Here is a 20,540-nt window from a genome sequence, read left to right on the forward strand (position 1 = left end):
CGTTTAAAATGGTACTCATGAAAATAAACAGATTCCTGCTTGTTACTACTGATACTTTCATTTAAAGTAAATATGTCTTACTGTATTTCCAGTGTGAAAACAAAATATTTTGTATGCTTTGTTTAAATAAAATATGAAATGATGCATTTTATGTTTATTAGGCTAATGACAGCATAATATTGTCACAATATCAAGCATCAAGTTCTTAAGAGTACTTATTTATTTCATTGATATGAATACATATACATTCCAACATGGTAACTTTTTTTTTTTTTTTTGCATGATTGAAATGCGTTAGCAAAATACAGTACATGAAGCATGAGGTGGACTTTCTTTTTCTTAATATATATCTATATACAATTCAGATTATGTACAATTCTTAAGATAAACCATCCATCGTACCAACAGTTGTGGGCCTATAGTGATGCTTTTAAAGCAAAAGTACTTCCAGAAGACAAAATAGACGATCCAGAACAAAACAACTATTCTAGCTGCACAGCACACAATGAAGTTGTGGTAATGACTTGGTAGCTACAAGCCCTTTCTTTGTACATCACATGGGCCTCGCACTCCTCAGACAGCTTTTAATAAATGCTGTGATGGAGAATTCAATCCCAAAAACCACAGAAGAGTCTTGGCATAAGCAGCCAACATATCAAGCAGAAATCTTTCTGATGTGTTCAAGTAATATGATAATGGGTCTATAGTGTTTGAATCAAGTTCATTTAAGGGTCCATAGTGTTTCATTGCAATATATTGGTTAAGTTTCTTTCTGATGTTATGACTATTTACAGGGATTGTTAGTATGATATTACAGGCATGGAAGAGATTATACTTGGCAATTGCAAGGTTGCTTACCCTTAATGTGATGGCGAATTCACTCAGTAGCAAGTAGTAAAGCTACATCATCAGGTATGTAACCACATCCAATAAATAAATAAATACATTCTATAGATGATACAGCTTACAGTACATACATTCCCTGAAATACATATATACACATGCTTGCTTGTACCAGATGCACCTATACATGAATGATGTTACACTGTATAGATAGATAGCTATCTTTTGAAATGAGCATTTAACCATAAACGCTTTGACCAATGATTTGAAAAACAGAAAAATTATAGAAAATGTAAGGCTAGAGTATCTGGAGTGCCTAAAAAACATGCATCTGTTTGACAGAATACAATGAGTTACTAAGTGCAGCCCCACTGGTTTCGGATTTCTAACGTTCTCACTGATAGCAACTGATAATTAACGTTCAAAATCTGGCATGTTTAAGGTATGTAAACCAGAAAGTGCAAAAAACATGGAAAAGTAAACAGATAATTAACGTACCAAAAAGAAAAAGAATATATGGCACAAACTATATAGAATACAAAAAAATAAAAAATTTAACTGATTGCATTGAAATGAAATGGGCAATTTGTTTAGAAGAAAGTTACGCAGCGTCACTGGAACATTTAGCATGTTAATATTTCATGTTTTTAAAAAATGTCCAAAACATGATGCTTTCAAGTAATCACAACCAACCGGCAAATACCTGGTCCTTTATCTCTCTACTTATCAAACACTACATGTAAAAACGCTACAATTCATCAAACGCTACTTTTTAAACCGGTTGTCAAATTACTGACAACTCACATCATAGGTTACAAGCTTTTCTCTTTATTTGCTCATTTTGGTTGTGGTTTTGCTCTCAGGACTTCCGGCTCGGACTCTTGGGCAGAACCCTGACCCGTGATTTACTGTTAAGTCGCTGATTCGAGGAGGCGGGGAGGCCGAGCAGTTACTTGGTGAATGGCTGTGACCCCCCTCAAAACGGGAAGGGGAGGAGCTTAACGAGCGCTGCAGGGAGGAGGCGGTGGTGCGTTGGTAACGTGAGGTGCTGGCAGCCAGTCCTCGCTCCTGCATGAGCTGAGAGAGGTTGTCCAAGAGGTCCGTGTCACCGGTGCTGCTAGCACGAATGCGGTAGCGTCTACGTCTGAAATGACAATAACTTTCAATATCACATTGATCATGTAGACATATATTTAGGAATTTGATTATATTGGCTGTGCTGTTGTTTTATATTAACTAAAAAGAACCAGGTGAGAATGAGAGTTGATTGTTTGTAAAGACAAGACTGGTCAAGTTGTATGTTTTTGATTCACTATAAAGAGTGGGTTCATAAGAGTAATTTGTTTGTGAATCAGACTACATTGGTTGAACAATATGTATTTAATTCAGTTAAAAAATAACTGGTTCATAAGAGCCATTTATTCATGAATCAAATTACACTGATCGCACTCATTTTATCTGATTCATTAAAAAAAGATCCAGCTCTTAATATGCATTTGTTAGTAAAGTGGACAACCCTGTATGTCTTGGATTAACTAAAAAAACAACAGGTTTGTAAGAGTCTACAAATTGGTCACTCTGTATGTTTTTGATTTGCTTAAAATAACCAATTATGATCAGGGTTGGAGCTAAACTCTGCAGTGCACTGGCCCTCCAGGGCAAGATTTGAATAACCCTGCCCTATGTCTTTGATTTACTAAAAAGAAATGGCTCATAAGAATCATTTATTCATTAATCAAATTACACTGATCATACTCAATGTATTTGTTTCACTAAAATAATCCAGCTCAGCCATTTGTTTGTAAATTGGACAACCCTGTTCATCTCATATGTCTTGGATTCACTAAAAAGAATGGTTGATAAGAATCATTTGTTCATGAATTGACTACAAATTGCTTACTCTATGTTTTTAATTCTCTAAAAAGAACCAGCTTTTGTTTTTGCATGCAGCCTGTGAAGATACAACTCAAAACATGGACACAGGGAACCTTCTAACTTGGTACATGATGAAGCATACATTTTTAAATTCTTGGTCCTCTCACCTGTTCTCGCCACCTGTGCGAAGGGGCGGTTTGCCTGGTGGTGGCCGTGGAATAAATCGTGCAGACAGCTGATCCGGCACTAGTGTGGGGCTCATGGGTCTCGGTATTTTACTCTTGCTCGACACAGGTCCTGAGGAGCAAGACAGAGAGAGTGGCTCCTCCACCTGCCAGTCTGACCCTCGAGAAGCGGTGGGGAAGGTGAACTTGTCACGCAGCAGGGCTGAGGGGAAGTGCTCACATGACAGTGACAGAGACGGAGAAAGCGGAGCTGGAAAACCCCTACGGGTTGGAGAGTCTGGGTCCCGGATGGGGATGCGACTGGCTCGGGGTGAGAGTTCACGAGGTGATGCCGGAGCTGCATCAACACTGTGTCCAGTGGTCTCACCCTGGTTGGGGGTTGAAGAAGGCCCACCGTCAGGACAGCCCGAGTCACTCTCCACATCCTTGTCAGAGGCCTTGACAGTGATAATGTTTTCATCTGGCTTGTTAGGGCTTTTAGAGGGTGAAATATCTGGCACGTGGTTGTGTTCTTTTTCTGCAGGGCCTGATGGATTGTCAGGCTGAGAGTCGTCTCCTGTCTTCTGCTGAGACTGAACTGGCTGTAGCACTGCATTGGATGACTGTGAAGTGAATAACATTAAGAGACAGGACATTATTAATGGAGCTCTGCAAGGAAAAACTCTTATACATCCGTTTTTCTTAGTGGTACCATCATCTGCGGAGCTCTGTTGAGCTTTGTGTCAGCTTTACTTTCGGTCTATTGATGTTTTTGATACAGTAATGAATAAATCCAAGTCGCTGGCCAATATCCGAGACATAGTGATGTTGCAGTGAAACCACTGCAATGCACCCATAAATGATCACTGCTTACTGCTACAGTTTTCAATACACAATCAAACATATTTGAGACCCTGGACCATAAAACCAGTCATAGAGTCATTTTGTTAAAATTGAGATTTATACATCATCTGAAAGCTGAATAAATAACAGAGATGCAAACAACTAAGGGGGGAAAAAAGGTGAGAACATTGTGTAGATTGGGGGGCATGCGCCACACAGAATTTCTATTGAAGATATTTGCTTTACATGCTGATTTGTAGTTATATTAATATTTAAAAATATATTTTTTATTACCTTATATGCCCCAAACTGTAATATTTCACACACACACACACACACACACACACACAAACATCTTATGACATTTTACAAAAATCAAGATTGAATATTTGGTCAAAATCCCATGTTATAAAAGATTGCTATGGAGATTATTTAAGACAATATTGGCTGATTAGACAGCAACACTGACCACTCACCATTCCCACATCTCAGACCTCAAATACATAAAATAAAACCCTTTTTAGACATAGTTTTAGAAGAAGAGAAAATACTATGCAAAACTTATTGAAATAATAATAGTTTTTTTAATTACCCTTGTAAGATCACAAATACCCTTGCAAGACCCCACCACTCCCATAAAAGCACTTTCTCATTGGATCCAAGCAAATCTCATAGGTGACCTATTTTGATCTCAAAAAAGTGAGTTATAGGTGAGGAAATGGCATCAATGAAATAAGCTTTCCATTCATACCCATGCGACTTATGACTGGTTTTGTGGTCCAGGTCACATTTCATGAGATTATCTACTAAAACACTATTGTTAAAATTAATGACAAGGAATTTTTTCATGATATAATAGTTGCTATATACTTCACAATGTTTAGAAATACTAATAGATTTACTTTAGAATGTAGCATGAGATACTGACCTGCTCAAGATGAGTCCTGTTTAGGACCACTGACGCAGGCTGTACTGTGGGCAGTCTTCTTAATCCAGACAGGCCAATCACTCCAGGCAAGCCTGGTAGTCTGGCGAATGGAGGACCAGTGTGGCAGACGCCTGTGTGGAATTCTGCTGAACCACTCAGATTGCTAGCGCGCTGAGGCAAGGGGTCAGACCAGGTGCGAGGGAGGGCAAGGGGGCTGCAAGAGTGTGGTGAGATCCCTGAGCGTTCCTCCTCATCCGGTTTAGATCCTGCTGAACCGCTACCACCCTCAAGCTCCACTAGGACCCATTCCTGTGAGTCACCCTCTTGTGGGACAGGGCTGAGGTTGACAGCAACGTAACCGCTGCTCGCCGCACACTCCTCGTCCTCCAGCGAACCCTGTTCTACCCGACAGACAGACCTGTCTTGGGGCAGACCTGGACGTTGCTTTCCTAAACTAATAAGATGAAGAAGGAGAAGTGGTTATGATGTTTTTAAGAGACCATTTCACATTTATAAGGAAGAATATTAGGATTCTGTTTACTGACTAGGCCTCAAGGAAGCGTTCAATGGTTGGTTTGGGTTCAGGGGTCAGTCTTTTGTCGAGCCCCATGCTCTGACTATGGCGCATCCTTCTCAGTAGAGGAGCAACACGGTCAATGAGCAAGGTCTCTGAGCGCACACGTCTAGGAGAGCCCTGGATGGAGCCACTGTTGGGGCTCTGGTTGCCCTCTTTGCTCCGCTCCTCCTCACTAGCCACCTGAATCAAAAACACAAACTCAATGTAAACACTATGCTTGCAAACTCCATACTGGCAAAAAAGGTGGTGAGTGAGGTGTAAGTAACAATAGGCCAACTCATTTAAATCTTAAAAAATAAATAAATAAAAGAAAAAATTGGAGCAGAAATTGAAATCATTTTTAGAAATGATTGATATTAGAATAAATATATATGTTGTTTAGGTAGCAATGCTGTTTTGAAACAACATCAATGTCCATCCTAAACTGTAAAATGACTATAAAAACTATGATTTAAACATCTTTTCAGTTCAAATAAAACAAGTCTTGACAAAAAGTTTTATGAAAGGATAAACCCCAAATTTCTGTTGTGTTACATATATTTGGTCTACAGAAACAGCAGACAGTCAATAAAATGGTAAATTGGCCAAATTAGAATGCAACTTCGGTACTTCACATTCTGACAGTAAGTGGGAGAGCAGAAATACGGTACTAGTCACCTTAGATGCCACTGTACAAGTCAAGTCACCTTTATTTATATAACGTTTTATATAATATATGCTGTTTCAAAGCAGTTCATAGTTACAAACAGGAAAATAACAGAATCAATGATGCAAACTTCATCAAATATGAGTCCAATTCAAATTTTGGTGAAAAGCACCACTAAAAAGATAATAGTCTAATTATTTAGCTCATAGCTATTTAGCTGTTAGTTCAGTTCAGTTCAATAACGTTAAAGTTCATAAATTATGAAACAAGTCAAATTCAGCTCAAAGTTACTTTACAGAAAACGACAGTGTCTTTATTCAACTCCAGTCAGTTCAGAGTTGATTCAATTCAGTTCAAAAGGTGTTAATGAAATAAATGAAAGCATTATGAAATTGTATTCGGCTATATAGCAGTGTTGTGCTTATAAACATTACATTATTAAACATTAAGACATTTTACTAAAAATTGACAAGTTTGCAGGTTATGTCAATAACCGAGTGATGAATAGTACTGTGGCGAGTGGGGCGGGGCCGAGGGACGTGGGAACAAGGAGTGAGGCCGGCAATGATTGGGCAAATCAGTGGCACCTGCGGCCCACCGCCGGTCTCGAGTCCCACGTAGGAGATGGAAGGATATAAAACTGGAGCGACGACAGTGAAGGACGAGAGAGGACCAGGCCTGGGCTTTTAGTTGTGTTTTTATTTTGTGCGCGTCAGTCGCCGTGAGGGGCTGACGTGCTGTTTTGTGTTTATTTTGTATTATTAAAATGTTATTTGATTGTCCGCCGGTTCCCGCCTCCTTCTTCCCGATGATTAGGAAGTTTTATCATTACAAGTACCTTTCTGATTAGAGGCTGAACGTGGTTGAGGTTTCTGTCGCGGCTGTGCTCCATATCCTCCCAGACTTCTGCTCCCTGTGCAGGCTGCATTGGGATGGGGGCGCAATTATCAGCCTCACTGAGCCGCTCACCCTGAAGGACGTCCTCTGTGTTCTCACGCTGCAGATCGCCCGGGATCACGGAGGCATTGGCCATGCTGAAAGGAAATAGATTTTCATTTAACCAAGTAGACTTCAAACTGTTTACACAGAGACTTGGTATTTCATTTAATCATTGTAGATGCTAGATATCTACCCCAAATATGCCGGTGTGAGCCGGGTCAACTGCTGGGCTGTGGTTGCCAGAGTTCCAACATTAAGTGTGTCCTCTGAATCTGTTCTTTCCCAGTCATACGGATCATTTTCCACCACATTGTAGCTCTTCATGCTGTTGTCAAAGACTGACATCAGGAGCTGCAACCCAATGAGAGAGCATGTTAGTGATTGTCAACATTTACTAAATCTATGGTCATGAAAGCTTAAGAAAATTCAGTACCTGATAATCGGGTTTAGTGTAGTAGTCCAGGTTAGAGATATGGTCGAGAAAAACACTAAACTCTTCTGGGAGTTGTTTGAGCATGAGGCGATGGTTGTACGTCTGCTTCATATTTCCGACCTGTTCCTGTATTGATGGCAGGACTGAGAACAGCAAATCTTTTATCCACGGAAAATTATGATCAGAGCAGAACTTACTTTATCTTTGATTTTTCTCCAAGGTAGCTGACCCTCCATGAACTCCACAAGCATATAAAATAAAGACCACAGGTCATCATGTCGACCCATTTCCTTTATAAAGAACAAGAAGAATGTGCATTTTAGTGAAATATGAATAAGTAACATGACCTGCTATGTATAAGAAACCTGACCGGCATCCGCCATTGTCTTGAGAATGTAAGAGAGAGAAGTTACCTTATTCTTGTGAGCATTAACTGAAGCATAACGGACGGTTCCTCTGAATCCTGCCACTTGACGTGGCTTGAAAAAAAAAAAAAGAGAGAGAAGACATAAGTAAACATACAGAAACACATTACAGAAATAATTCACCCAAAAATGAAAATTCTGTCAAAATTCTGACATTGAAATTTGTGTTCATTTAAAAACCTTGACTTCCACCACTATCTTTTTTATGCATTCATGAAAGTTTGAGATGTAACAATTCATGAACAACTCATTTAGATCGTTTCTGTGACCAACAACGACTGATAAATAATAAAAACTATTAACCAATCCAATTTCTACCTTTGTGCTCACCTTTGTGAGTAAATGATGACTGAATTTTCATTTTGGGGTGAACTGTCTATTTAAGTAACGCTGATATGAAATTTCATAAACATAAGCTTTAAAAGACATCTGTGGTTACTTACTGGACGGACTTCTTGACTTGAGTTTGTAAACTGGCGTGCCAACCCAAAATCAAGCATATAACAAGTTCGGCACGTACTGACAAGTCGACCCATTGCGAAGTTAGACTATTTGAGAAAAAAAAAAAGGTCTGATGACTAGTTAATATAGTTATATATAAGAAATAATGAGGCAGTATTAAACATGAATTATAGTCAACATTAGAAGTGATTTTAGGCCCAGGGTTGTCTGTGAGAGAGCAGACTCTGTAAAGCACTCTTACAGGTTTTATATCTCTGTGCAGGAAGCCCACAGAGTGGATGCTTTCGATGGCTTCTAAGATTTGTCGGCCCAGCCTGAGTGTGGTGGAGAAGCTGAAGGTGCCGCGGCTCGTGTTGCGTCGAAGGTCTGCCAAGTTCCTTCCCTGCAGTTCAATGGACAAACATCACTTCAGGTGACTGAAATCAGGGTTGTTGTATTACATTGAGTTGCGATAACATCCATAAATTCAGAAACAAGAATAAAACATTCGATGCCCTACCTGAAGCTCCATAACCACATAATTGAAGCGGTCATTGCGTCCACAGCCAACAAAACGACAAACATGGTCTTTACCTATGAAATGGATCAAGGCAAAAATGGTTAATGTAATACAAATCCATATATACTTTTAAGTAATATTCCCCTTGTGTTTGGCAATATATGATTGCCCATAGAGTAGCATACACAGTGCAAAATGACTGCTCAAATAGTGTTTAAATGCTTGTTTTACATATATACATTAACTCAAATAAAAAGGTATCTTAAATAAATGATGTAAATTTTTACCCTGAAGTCTTTTCAAAACTGCAACTTCCATCTTAAGGACCTGTTTGGGTTGCTGGGCAGACTCCACTTTCAGAGCTACACTGACTTGGCTCACCTGGTCCAGGACTTCATAGATCTCACCAAAACCACCCCCACCAATCTTCTTCAACTAGTTAGGAAAGAGACATTTTTAATGAATGACTACTGTGCAAAACTTATTGGCCAAAGATTTCTCAATGTTTTTGGAAGTCTCACCAAGGTTGCATTTATTTTTTTAAATCACAGTATTGTTGCAAAGTATTATCAATAATCATCAGTAATATACTTTAAAATGTATTCCTGAGATGACCAAACTTAATTCTCAGCAGCCATCACTTCAGTCTTCAGTGTCACATGATCCTGTGAAATAATTCTGATTTGGTGCTCAAGAAACATTTCGTAGTATTAACAATGTTGAAAACAGTCGTGCAGCTCTACATTTTTGTGGAATCTGTGAAACATTTAGCTTCTTAGGATTCTTTGATAAATAAAATGTGCAAAATAACAGCATTTATGTCACTGTTGATCAATTTGATGCATCATTGTTGAATAGGCTTCCTGAAGTAGGCTATCAGTCCTCTATGAGGAAGTATTGGTATAATTGTATTTTTTCATGTGTATTGTTTTGGTTTGTATTGTGTTTCTTGCTAAAGAACCTTGAGTTTGGAAATAAAGTTGAACTGAAAAAAATTCAAAAAGTAAAAAAACAACAACACATTTTGACCCTTAAACTTTTGAACATTAATGTACTATATATATTTCTCCTCCTATAATTGAGTAGACAGCTTTCAAACTTGTGTCAGAGAACAGATATTACAACATGAAATACTGTCTTGAAAAAATGTCCTAGCAAAACAACACTTTTATCATGAAATAAAATGCTGTGTCTCGTGACTATTTGTCAGCATGCTGTACAGTTTTCTGTGCTGATGTCAGCACTGCTCAACACACCTGCAGTGTATCGTTTGACCACGCTCAAAAGAAAAAAAACTCCTTGGCTGAGTGAAATTTTCCATGAAAGAAACTGACAGCTATCAGAACATCTCTACAAAACTAACAGTGAGTATTTGAATGGTCCTGAAGCCTTGTCCTCCTAAATACAGCTCCTTCAAAACAACTCACCACTCTCCATCGCTCCCGGACCATGCTCCCGACAGCCAAGATATCAGTCTGCTCCCCGGACCCACTCATCCTGTGGACTGAGCACACTCAGATCTACACCTCACATCAGTGAGCTTGGGTCCTCGCTGAACAGATTAGAAAAAAAAACAGATCTGTTCTGTAGATTTAAAAAATGCTTCATTTAGTTGGACCTGTATGGTTACATAAAAAATTAAAGGCTCTAGATATGTTTGCAGGCATGAGGGAGATTTACCTACAGGGCTGTAGACAAGATGTCTACAAAAATAATGAACAATGCATTTTATTGGGTCCATCCATATACTTAAGAAGGCCTTCTGTGAAGGCACCCAAACTATATCAATCTGTCCTAAGGTTGTCTTTTGAGAAGAATAAGTAAGACCCGTAGAATAATTTGTCCTGTTTCTTTTTATGACTGTCACTGCTAGGGTGCAGAAACTAAAGGAGCTAAATAGAGTCAAATCCTTAAGGAACAGGCTTACTGTAGGCCTGAAACAAGAACAAAATTCACTATATCTGCAAGACAGTGACTCAGGGAAACATAATCTGTAAATCTACATCACAAAGACTACAAAATACTATGTTACAGTAGATGCATGCTTAGTTGCAAGACAGATAACCTTGGCTCTGTTTGATGTCAATGATAAAATAAAAATGCAATCATTACTATTTGCTAAGAAGCTATATGAAACGATCTCCAAGTCATGTACACATCTTTTGGAGTGGTAAATATATGCATTATCTTGAGCAATATATTTTTCTGTATATCATGCATGCCTGTATGTATGTGTATACTGTGTGTTTTATACTTATTGCATATACTGTCATTATTTGACTGCAGTGTTGGTAAATTATGAATTTCATTACTTGTTGCACGCGTTTATATGGTGTAGTGACAATTAAAATCTGTTGTTTTTTTGCCAATTACTAGCATTTTGACACACAAAAAACTGTTTTAGTAATAAATCTAGAATATCTATAATATAAACGTAAAACAATTTGAATTTCGCACCATAAAAGTTTTTATATATATATATATATTAGGGATGGGACGATAACCGGTTTTATTGATAACCGTGATAAAATGTGCTGAAGGTTAGTAATATCGTTTAAAAATGAATTATCATTAAAACCGTGTTTGATTATCGCGGTTTTAATAACTCGCTATTAAATCATGTCCAGCCAGCAACAGTCTGATGCAAGCGCAGCGCACAATGTTTTTTTGTTTTTTTTTCCGAGAAGGAATGGCGAAAGTCAGTGACTTTTCTATGCTTTTCTATGCTTCTACACTTTTCATTGTAAGGAAGGAAATGCCACAGAATTTAATCTTTCTTTAAATTAAGTGCATAGAGTTGCTTTTTTTATTAGTTGTTTGTTGATTATTAAATATAAAACTTGCTGAAATGTTTTCAGTGTGAGCATCAACTATTTTTGAACACTTTCATCTCGTTTCAACAAAACCGTGATAATATTGATAATCGTTATAATTTTAGTCACTATAATCGTGATATTAAATTTTCATACCATCCCATCCCTAATATATATACATATATATATATATATATATATATATATATATACAAAGTTTAAGTGTTTTGCTGCTTTGTTTTGATGTAATGTAACTTTGTATATAACAATTTACCTGTAGATTTTACATTTGAATTGGAGCACAAAAACATTATAGTTTAAAATATATAAATAGTCTTAAAAGTGACTCAACGCTATTAAAAGGTTTTTACTCAAGCTTTAATCATTAAATCTGTACTGCAACGCTATCATTTTTCCCCCACCAGTCAGATCTGATGGATGACAATCCAAAGCAACTTCCATACTGGCATCTTTAAGAATGGCTGCAGCTGGCCTCTTATGTCTTACAAGCTGGCTGTTACCGAATTTTTATGCTAACATCCACAAGCTATGCTAAAAACTGCGGCTGTATTGTAGATATTGGTTGCGGCGTTCTGGGTCCTTTCCGCATCCAGTGATAACAGAGGGACACATAGGACACAGGCTAGCTATAGCTAAAGCATCAGCCAGAACCAAATCACTAAAACAAAAAAGCGCAATGAAGCGACACCGCGTTAGCTACTTAGCCAAACTGAATAACGCCACCGCAACATACAGCTATTGTTGAACATACGGTTGCCAGGTTACACAATGGCAACGCAATGTTGTGACAGCTTTAATCCCGCTAATAATGCGGAGTAACGTTAGCTCGCTAAACGGACTGCATGCGTTCATTCACGGACCCGGTGTGTTCATTACCTCTCTCTGCAGCGGCGGTACAAGATGTTTTCGAAGACTTCACAACATCTGTTTTTGTTCTATAGGCCATGATGATATAAAAAAGTTGGACGACATAACCTCATAACATTTAGAAACATAAAATAACGACTGTAGTTCCCGTTATTTGCCTCACTTCTCTCAGCAGCGGCAGCGTCGAGGACTGAGCGAGCGGACCGATGTGTGACGTCACATCTCGCCGTATGGGTTTGGTTTGCTTTCAAACATCGTTTGGAATAATCATCACATCAATAACTATTTTAATGAATTAATAATATTAAAATTTTCAGTTGTTAACATAACTTACTAATACGTTATTAGATCCAAAAGCTGTATCCCTTATGTACAGTTGTATTCAACTACCGTTAAAAAAAATAATGCATATTGCACGTTATGTATAGCCAAAGTCCCTTTAAGGCCTTTTTTCCTATTCTATAATCTTTGTTATTGCTCATTGTCAGCAAGTTAGTTAACGGATCTTTATTGTAAAGTGTTACCGTTTTTATAATTATTATTGATGCCCATTGTTTAAAACTTTGCGTGGGGATATAGCTAATGTTGCCACACTGAACATTTGTTGTGCAATAGTATACATATGTAAATAAAGATTTACATAAAAAAGTGCAACATTATCATTATTTTGTTAACATATTTTCATTGTGGAATTATGCAAGTCAAACATTTAGTTAGGAAATAAATAAGAGGGTTATTACACACAATTAGACACGTGACAAAGACATTAATCTAATCTAATAATCACTGAGTGAAACTGTTCTCTCCTCTTCATGCTTTCATTAACAACAAACAAATGCATCCACAATGTACAAACAAGGATGTGAGAGTAATTTATACATTTATGCAGAGGGCAGATTTGTGAAATGAAACCGATGTCAGTTTAAAACATCTAGTAAAAACTACACTGTTTTGAGACTAGGGTTCCTTGTGTATTACTCTAACAAAAAAAAAAAATCAAACATTGTGATATTTACTGACAGCAAACACAGCGATACATCCATATTTTTAAAAACCAAATTTACATGGACAAACAGAAGATTTTCTTGTCAGTACACAATACCCGTTTCACAGATTGCTAAAAATATTACTCAGATAAAACGATTAGAGAAATAATGTCCTTCAAACAACAGCACATCATGTAAAAAAAACAAGCAAATTGTTTTAAAACCTATAAATCACATGATTAAAAACTTTTAGATGTTATTTTAAGGGTTTTTGGCATTAAAATCATGCAAAAATGATTCCCTTTTCTAAAGTAAAAATGTGCATTCAACGGTCTTTTTTTTTTTGAGACATGCCCAAAAAGATGGCTGTAGTAGTAGTAGTAGTAGTAGTGATGGTTCCCTAAGTGTTGAATCAAACTCTAAAACAAAAATACAAAAATACAATTCTTTTCTTAAAATGAAAATAACAGTTAAAACTAAAACTGAAATGCTTTGTGGGCAGCATTTTGTTTAAAATCCAATATTAGCTCTCATTTGCAGCTGTCCCTGCACCAAGCAGTCTCTCTCTCTCTGGGGCTTCTCCCTCCTCTGCTCTCTGCTCTCCAGGGAAGCAGGGCAGTTTGGCCATCAAGGGCTTGTGGAGTCCATTATATAGTGCTGTACCCACGAGTAGGATGATGAAGCCTAAAATCTGTAGGCCGTGGAATACCTCCCAGCCCAGCAGTAAACTCATGACCCAGATGACCAGAGTACGCAGACTGTCCAGCACCATGCGAGTAGTGGCACTTATTTCTTTGGTGACACTGATGCCAGCAAAGTTAAAGAAGGCGATGCTCACTGTGTTGCCCAGCAGTGCCAGTAAAATAAGGGGCTTATGGCCAATCTGACAGAAGGCGTCTAATGCGTCTTCAAGGACCTGCCGTGGGTTGTCTGCAAAACTTCCCACATGGATGTAGAACATTGGGATGAGGAGCAAAGTGAGGATGACAAATCCAAAAAAACCTAAGAAAGAGAAGACAACTAAGCCACTGGGAAATAGGCCAGTCACAGAGATGTTGCTAAACTGTTTTTTAAATAATCAAAATTGTCTATTTGTCGGTAGATGTCAATTAATGACAAAGGCATATTTGGACGCATTTTTCTAAATTCACAGTAACAACGAATGGGGAGGATTGAGGGTAAAATAACCTCAGATAAGCAGCCACTTCTTCAAGTCAGAAAATATAATCAGTCTTTTGTAATGGCACTGACAGCTAAGTTAATCACAGACTTTTATGGGGGCTAAGATTAAAAATGGAAGTATCCTAAATGGGCTCTAGCCATCAACTATAATTATGACAACATTTGTTTCTAAGCCAATCAGCATTGTTTCACTAATCTATAATACCTTTGACTTATTGCTGATTGAATCTTTTTAACAGTTAGACTTTTCTAGTAATTGATCATCCATAATAGACTAAATAAATAAATATTGGTATTTTGAACGTTCTGTTCAACTAAAAAAAGAAAGTATCAGGATTTCCACAAAAATATTAAGCAGCACGACTCTTTTCAGCACTGATAATAAGAAATATTTATTGAGCACTTAATGAGAATATTAGAATAATTTCTCAAGGGTTATGTTACACACAAGTCTGGTGTAATGGCTTCTGAAATTCAGTTTTACTGTCACAAGAATAAATTACATTTTAAAATATTTAAAAGTTTTATTATATTTCACAATATTACTGTTTTTGCTGTATTTTTGATCAAATAAACACAGCCTTAGTGAGTATTGGAGACTTCTTTCAAAAACATAAAACAATCAAATGGAAAAAAAAAAAAAATCTTACTGGCCCGAAACTTTTAAACTGCAGTGTGTGACATAAGATAAATTCCTATCATTATCATTATGACAACATTATTAATACATAGCATTAATATACTTGGACCAAACTAGTCATTGGCTTTATATGTCACTACATTAAAAACTTTACCTTCAGTCCCAACAGCCTTCAGTGGATGCACATTGTGCTTGTAAACAAACTTCTCCTCCAGGACCATCTGGACTGCAACAATAATCTGTGCCATGATGATCAAAAGGTCCCCTATAAGACAAGATCAATAGAAAATCAGTCCAGTCAGATAAAGATGCAAGATATAATCAAATAAAGAAAAAATCCTGATATCCAGCCAACGAAAGGATTTTCTGATGTGTAAAAGGCAAATGATTAAAAACATTTAGAAGCAGGTAACTACTGACCTGTGATAACCTCACTGAGCTTATGGGAGTCATCTCCATGGCCGCTCACAAAATCAGCCAGGCCAACCACCACCAGACCAAGGATGGTGAATAGGATCCCAATCCACTGGCTGGGTTGCAGCCGCCGTCCTAAGAACGCTACAGACAACAGTCCAGTGAAGATGATCACAGCTCCTCGCAGCATCTGGAAACTGGAGGCACTGGTCATGTTCAGTGCTAGAGAACGAAAACACAAATACAGATCCTGTTTATGTCAATCCAGGAATAAAAAGAACATGTTTCAGCTATTATAAATTAAAACTTGTCTATATATAGTAAGATAATATACAATTATCATTTACTTATAGTGCTGTCACTTCAACGATACAAAGCTGGTTGTAAATCAGTGAACCTGCCCTTTAAGAACTTAAGAATATACTTCACATGTTGGATACTCACCAACATACATGATGGATGTGCCCAGCATGTCGCAAAGGGCAGGGGGGAGGAAAAGTAGGGGGTTAAAACTTTGGCCCGGATCCATCGTGGGCTCAGGTTTGCGCCGATCATGACAAAGGAGAATGTGGAACACCACCAGACAGGACAACTCTCCCAAAAACATTCCCACAGCCTGGAAAAGTGAGAGGAGGAGGAGGTGTGTGGTGAAGAAATATTAAGATGCATGCAGGAAAAGTAACAGAGATGGGGAAAAGTGATATGAAGTGAAGGACACAGAGCCAAAACCAGTTCTCATTTTGTCAAAACATAAATAAGACTTTCAGTTCTCCGTCTTCTTAGAGGTACTGAAAACAATGTGCTGAGAGGGAAGTTTGATGTGAATGGTGTGTGGTTATCTTGAGCATGGATGAAAATCATTACCTGTACAAAAGGGTGGGAGAAGCCATGATTTGGGGAACCATAACATCCAGGTGCAGAGAACAAATCAGCCCATCTAGGAGATGAACAGATTCAGGTCATTAGACGTGTCATTTTCCAATATTAAAATTCATGAGACTTAATGTGTATTAATATGCAGTATAACAATAAAAAAGGCACTCATAGCAAACACAAAGTTTGGGACAGCACAGAAATCTTTTGACCAAGCACTAATGGCTTCTGGACATGACCAGGAAGCTTGTTATTTTTGTACATAATTATTATATTTAATTATGATAGTTATAATGAGATTTTCTCTTTATCCATTCACACTACACACTAAAAACTATGATATTAAACATGTAAAATCAGTCTTTCAGCTGCCATTCACTGTAAGTTTAATAAGTAACTATGCACATGGTACAATAATGCAATTTTTACAACCATGAAATGACAATGTCTGACTGCCATAATGCCTCATGATGAAGAAAATACTCTAACAACTCTTTCTTTAGATTTAACTTAAATCATTTGACTTGATTGATTAAAAAAAATGGTTGTAAATAGAATAGGAATTATGGCACTGTAAATAGTGAATAAAGTTTACAGCAGTGTAAAAAACAAGTGTACATATAATGAAGTGTTAAAACAGAGATGCATCATCATCAACATGAGTGTCAGTTTTTCAGCAGACACTGGGTGAAGTGTGGTATCAAATACCATCTGCCTAGAAACATCAAGCCTCTGTTTTTAGATACAAAGCTGTATCAGTTTACAAGTAGCTTAACAGTATTTGCAGCGGAGATCTTGTCTAAATGGACTACCTAATTCTGATTGTAAGATGCTTACTGCTGAGATTGCACTATTGACTAATAGTCACAAGGGTTTTGGTGGCAGAATTGATGATTTTGCAGCATCAACATGTCACGACACGTCAGATCATCACAATCGCACGTGAGTCGTCTAGTCATCTTGTCCTGAAATGTTCGATTTTCATCTTCGTCTGTATATATATTAATGGCATACATTAGTACTAAAAGGCAAAGAGGAAATAATGATCATTTTTCTTTCATCTAATTTATTGCTCACATTATTTAACAAAAAAAAGCCTAAATTCTCCTTTTAAAATAACAATATAACGTGGCAAAATAAGGTCACGGCGTGAAGCTTTGTAAAAGAAAACGTGAAAGCACATTTGTCTAACGTTACCCTATAAGTAGAGGCAGAAGTTCGGACAACTAATAAATGTAAGCAATGATCGCATGTAAACAAATCTAACTCCATCTAGCGCGTGCATGCTAAGTTACTTACTTTGCGGATAGTGTGTTAACAGAGCCTGTGATGAGCATCAAAGCGGCGAGAAAGTACTGATATTTGGTCCAAGCCATGGTGAGTGTGGGACTGAGTGGCCGCGAACATCAGCCTCTCGACTGTCTTGAGATGTGTCTTTTCTGCTGATGATGAATACAGCTATCTAAACAGCCTTGTATGCAAATCACATGATGGAGATCATGTGACACACCAGCTGACGCGTTATTTCCGCAGATTTTTAATGTAGAGGTGCACTCTGCACTGGTCTGCTGTCTTAATACCATATATGAATATATAAGCAGCCAAGCAATCAGACCAAGACAATAATTTGGGAAAAATCATGTATGACGTTTACTACAATGTGTTCGACTACGATATGTTTGTTTCCTGACAATAAATATATAATAAAACAATAAAACGGATATATTTAACTTTACATTATTAGATAAATATCTTTTATCTGAAACCCTTATTTAATTCAGGATATTATACAGTGAATTCTAATAAAAGATTTCTTGAATCTTCGTTCCAAAGTTTGTTGTGGCATTGGAATCACTTCAGTGACTCGATTCATTTGAATCATTTGACTAAAAAGATTCGTTCAGATTTATTCTCTGATCCAAAGGTTCCCAACCTTCTTCAACTCGCGGCACACACAACCAAACACATATGTTTGCGTGGCCCACTGCAATAAAATGAACTGACCCCGCTATTGTTGCGTTAATAACTTAGTACTCAGAAGCTAGATTGTTAACTGTCTTTATTGAATGAACTGGCAATGAACAGGAAATAACTCGGGCTGGCTCCAATTTGCACAACTGCTGTTGTTCTGTAGCATATGCAGCAAAAATATCAAAGATAACTTGGCGGTTTATTTTTAAACCAATCAGCGAGCTCGACTATGTCCACCACAATCGCGGATCACAGGTTGAAAACCACTGCTCTGACCCTTTAGCATGCCAGTAGATGGCGTCGAATTTCTTTTTTATGTTATCTTGACAGCGAGGCATTGAATCTTTTCTACATTTCGTTAAAAAAGTTAACAAGTCCGCCCCTTATTTTTTTTGTTATGAACAAAAACTCATTTAGTTGGTCAGCATATTTTTTTGTTCATTAACACATTTTGCCTCTAGACTGCAAGGTTGTCCAGGAGGTCTCACAAATGATGTAATTCGTAGACGCTTTTCTAAAAACTGTGATGATGCATTTCAACTGTCAGCATCATAAATCCTTGAAAGTTTTGTTATATTTTTGTTTTTTAAAATAAGTATGTAAATTTATACTTCGTATCACCTTTGCATCAAATTACAAAAAGAAAAAAGTTAACGCTAATGTGAGGATGTTAATAATGCAGTGTATATTGGAGGGATGGTAAATTTGACATTGTTCACTCTTCTGACGGCCATTATCAGTCTCCCACAATGTTTTTTTTGTGTGGGGGGGTTACTTTCTCATTCACTGCTATCCCAACTTTTACAACGAAATGTGAAATCTTCATGAGCTACAAGTTCAAGTTATTTTTTATTCAGCCGTGATGTTATTACAAACACACACATAGTCTTATGATTTCATGCCCCTTTTTTCAATAATCTGATCTGGCACAGAACAGATGGCTCGCCGTTTTTTTTTTTTTTTTTTTCCTATGTCAAGGTACAATATTATTTCAAATGTAGATAATTGACAGTTTCAAATTTGTCAAACATTGGTTCTTATATTTCACTGCCTTCATATTTTCCAAGTACATTTTTTATAAATTTTTTTTAATTGAATTGAATTGTGTTACATGATTTTTGAACAATGTCCAAAGAGTTCCATAAACTGGTCCCAACTACAAGAAACCCTTATTGTTTTATGTGAGGTGCGTAAATATGGTACACAAAAATTGCCTTTTCTTCTGTTGTTACTGTCTATGATTACCTTAAATTTGTTTTGGATATGTATTGGCACAAATTAATTTTCACTCTCCACATAACTTGTAACATTTTTAATTTGACCAACTCATTAAATTTTAAGGTCTGCAATTTTATAAACAGTTTGTTTGTGTGGTCTGGTAAACCTTTATGAGTCACAATTCTTATTGCTTTCTTCTGAAGTAAGAATAGCCTTTCTGTATAACTTGTGCATGCATTACCCCACACTTCGGTACAGTATGTTAAATATGTAACAAGATACTTCAGGGAATGAAAATGAATCATGAAAATTAACTAAAATAATTTGTCCATAATTTGTAAAAATAAGATTAATAGTTTTATCCAATATACATGATGTGGCAAGCCATAACGTATAATTTAAAATTTAAATCATGCTATGTATTTGATACTAGATCTTTTTATTATATGGTTGTACTTATTCAGTTAGTGACTTGTATTTCATTATACTTGACTACATTTACATTTACATTTATTCATTTAGCAGACGCTTTTATCCAAAGCGACTTAAAAATGAGGACTAGTTAAGAAAAATACAAACTAGTATTTTGGTTTAAGGATTTAATGTTAAAATGACTTGCCACATGTCCGTGTATTAAGTTAGGCACACAAGGTGACGCTGTTTGCCTGAAGTTTCTTTCTCATTGTTTTAAGTTGGTATATTTGTTTGGTAGAAAGCTTGATGGATTACAATTATAGGTCTAACATTATTAAAAGAAAACCAAGATGTGTTATTGCTGTTTTTGTTTTGCATGTCATCATGCATTTTTAACGTGAATGTAATAACACTGTTAACACATGCAGTATATCTCGAAGACTAAAAGTGAAAGTGATATGGAAATATAAAGGTCTTCTGTTTCACTTGGTTTCACTAAATTAAACA

The 20,540-nt window shown here is 37.0% G+C and overlaps 2 protein-coding genes across 2 annotated transcripts; both read right to left on the reverse strand.

The window, feature by feature from the left end:
• Positions 1-204: 204 nt before the first annotated feature.
• On the reverse strand, positions 205-12,553 carry ttbk2b (tau tubulin kinase 2b). Its single transcript, XM_059512854.1, has 15 exons — positions 12,345-12,553; positions 10,062-10,186; positions 8,922-9,069; positions 8,635-8,708; positions 8,377-8,517; positions 8,117-8,221; positions 7,662-7,727; positions 7,446-7,538; positions 7,249-7,374; positions 7,009-7,166; positions 6,715-6,910; positions 5,199-5,410; positions 4,654-5,107; positions 2,886-3,505; positions 205-1,987 (listed from the first exon to the last, which is right to left on the reverse strand). The coding sequence occupies exons 2-15, from the start codon at positions 10,128-10,130 to the stop codon at positions 1,672-1,674; spliced, it is 2,778 nt and encodes a 925-aa protein (XP_059368837.1). The 5' UTR covers positions 10,131-10,186; positions 12,345-12,553; the 3' UTR covers positions 205-1,671.
• A 781-nt stretch (positions 12,554-13,334) lies between these two features.
• slc35f6 (solute carrier family 35 member F6) lies at positions 13,335-17,898 on the reverse strand. Its single transcript, XM_059512856.1, has 6 exons — positions 17,730-17,898; positions 16,422-16,494; positions 16,002-16,173; positions 15,564-15,779; positions 15,298-15,408; positions 13,335-14,323 (listed from the first exon to the last, which is right to left on the reverse strand). Exons 1-6 carry the CDS (start codon positions 17,804-17,806, stop codon positions 13,845-13,847), a joined length of 1,128 nt encoding a protein of 375 aa, XP_059368839.1. The 5' UTR covers positions 17,807-17,898; the 3' UTR covers positions 13,335-13,844.
• Positions 17,899-20,540: the final 2,642 nt, after the last annotated feature.

This window comes from Carassius carassius, chromosome 27, assembly GCF_963082965.1.
Source record: "Carassius carassius chromosome 27, fCarCar2.1, whole genome shotgun sequence".
Taxonomy (NCBI): Eukaryota; Metazoa; Chordata; class Actinopteri; order Cypriniformes; family Cyprinidae; genus Carassius; species Carassius carassius.

What these genes read in the sequence shown, in the direction of transcription:
- ttbk2b (XM_059512854.1), bottom strand. Translation starts at nt 10,130, where the DNA reads ATGAGTGGGTCCGGGGAGCAGACTGATATCTTGGCTGTCGGGAGCATG. An exon ending in GGAGAAAAATCAAAGATAAA is followed by an intron (nt 7,375 to 7,445) that starts GTAAGTTCTGCT and finishes CCATCAATACAG; the next exon opens with GAACAGGTCGGAAATATGAA. An exon ending in ACAGGACTCATCTTGAGCAG is followed by an intron (nt 3,506 to 4,653) that starts GTCAGTATCTCA and finishes TTCACTTCACAG; the next exon opens with TCATCCAATGCAGTGCTACA.
- slc35f6 (XM_059512856.1), bottom strand. Translation starts at nt 17,806, where the DNA reads ATGGCTTGGACCAAATATCAGTACTTTCTCGCCGCTTTGATGCTCATC. An exon ending in CACATCCATCATGTATGTTG is followed by an intron (nt 15,780 to 16,001) that starts GTGAGTATCCAA and finishes TTCGTTCTCTAG; the next exon opens with CACTGAACATGACCAGTGCC. An exon ending in GCTCAGTGAGGTTATCACAG is followed by an intron (nt 15,409 to 15,563) that starts GTCAGTAGTTAC and finishes CTTGTCTTATAG; the next exon opens with GGGACCTTTTGATCATCATG.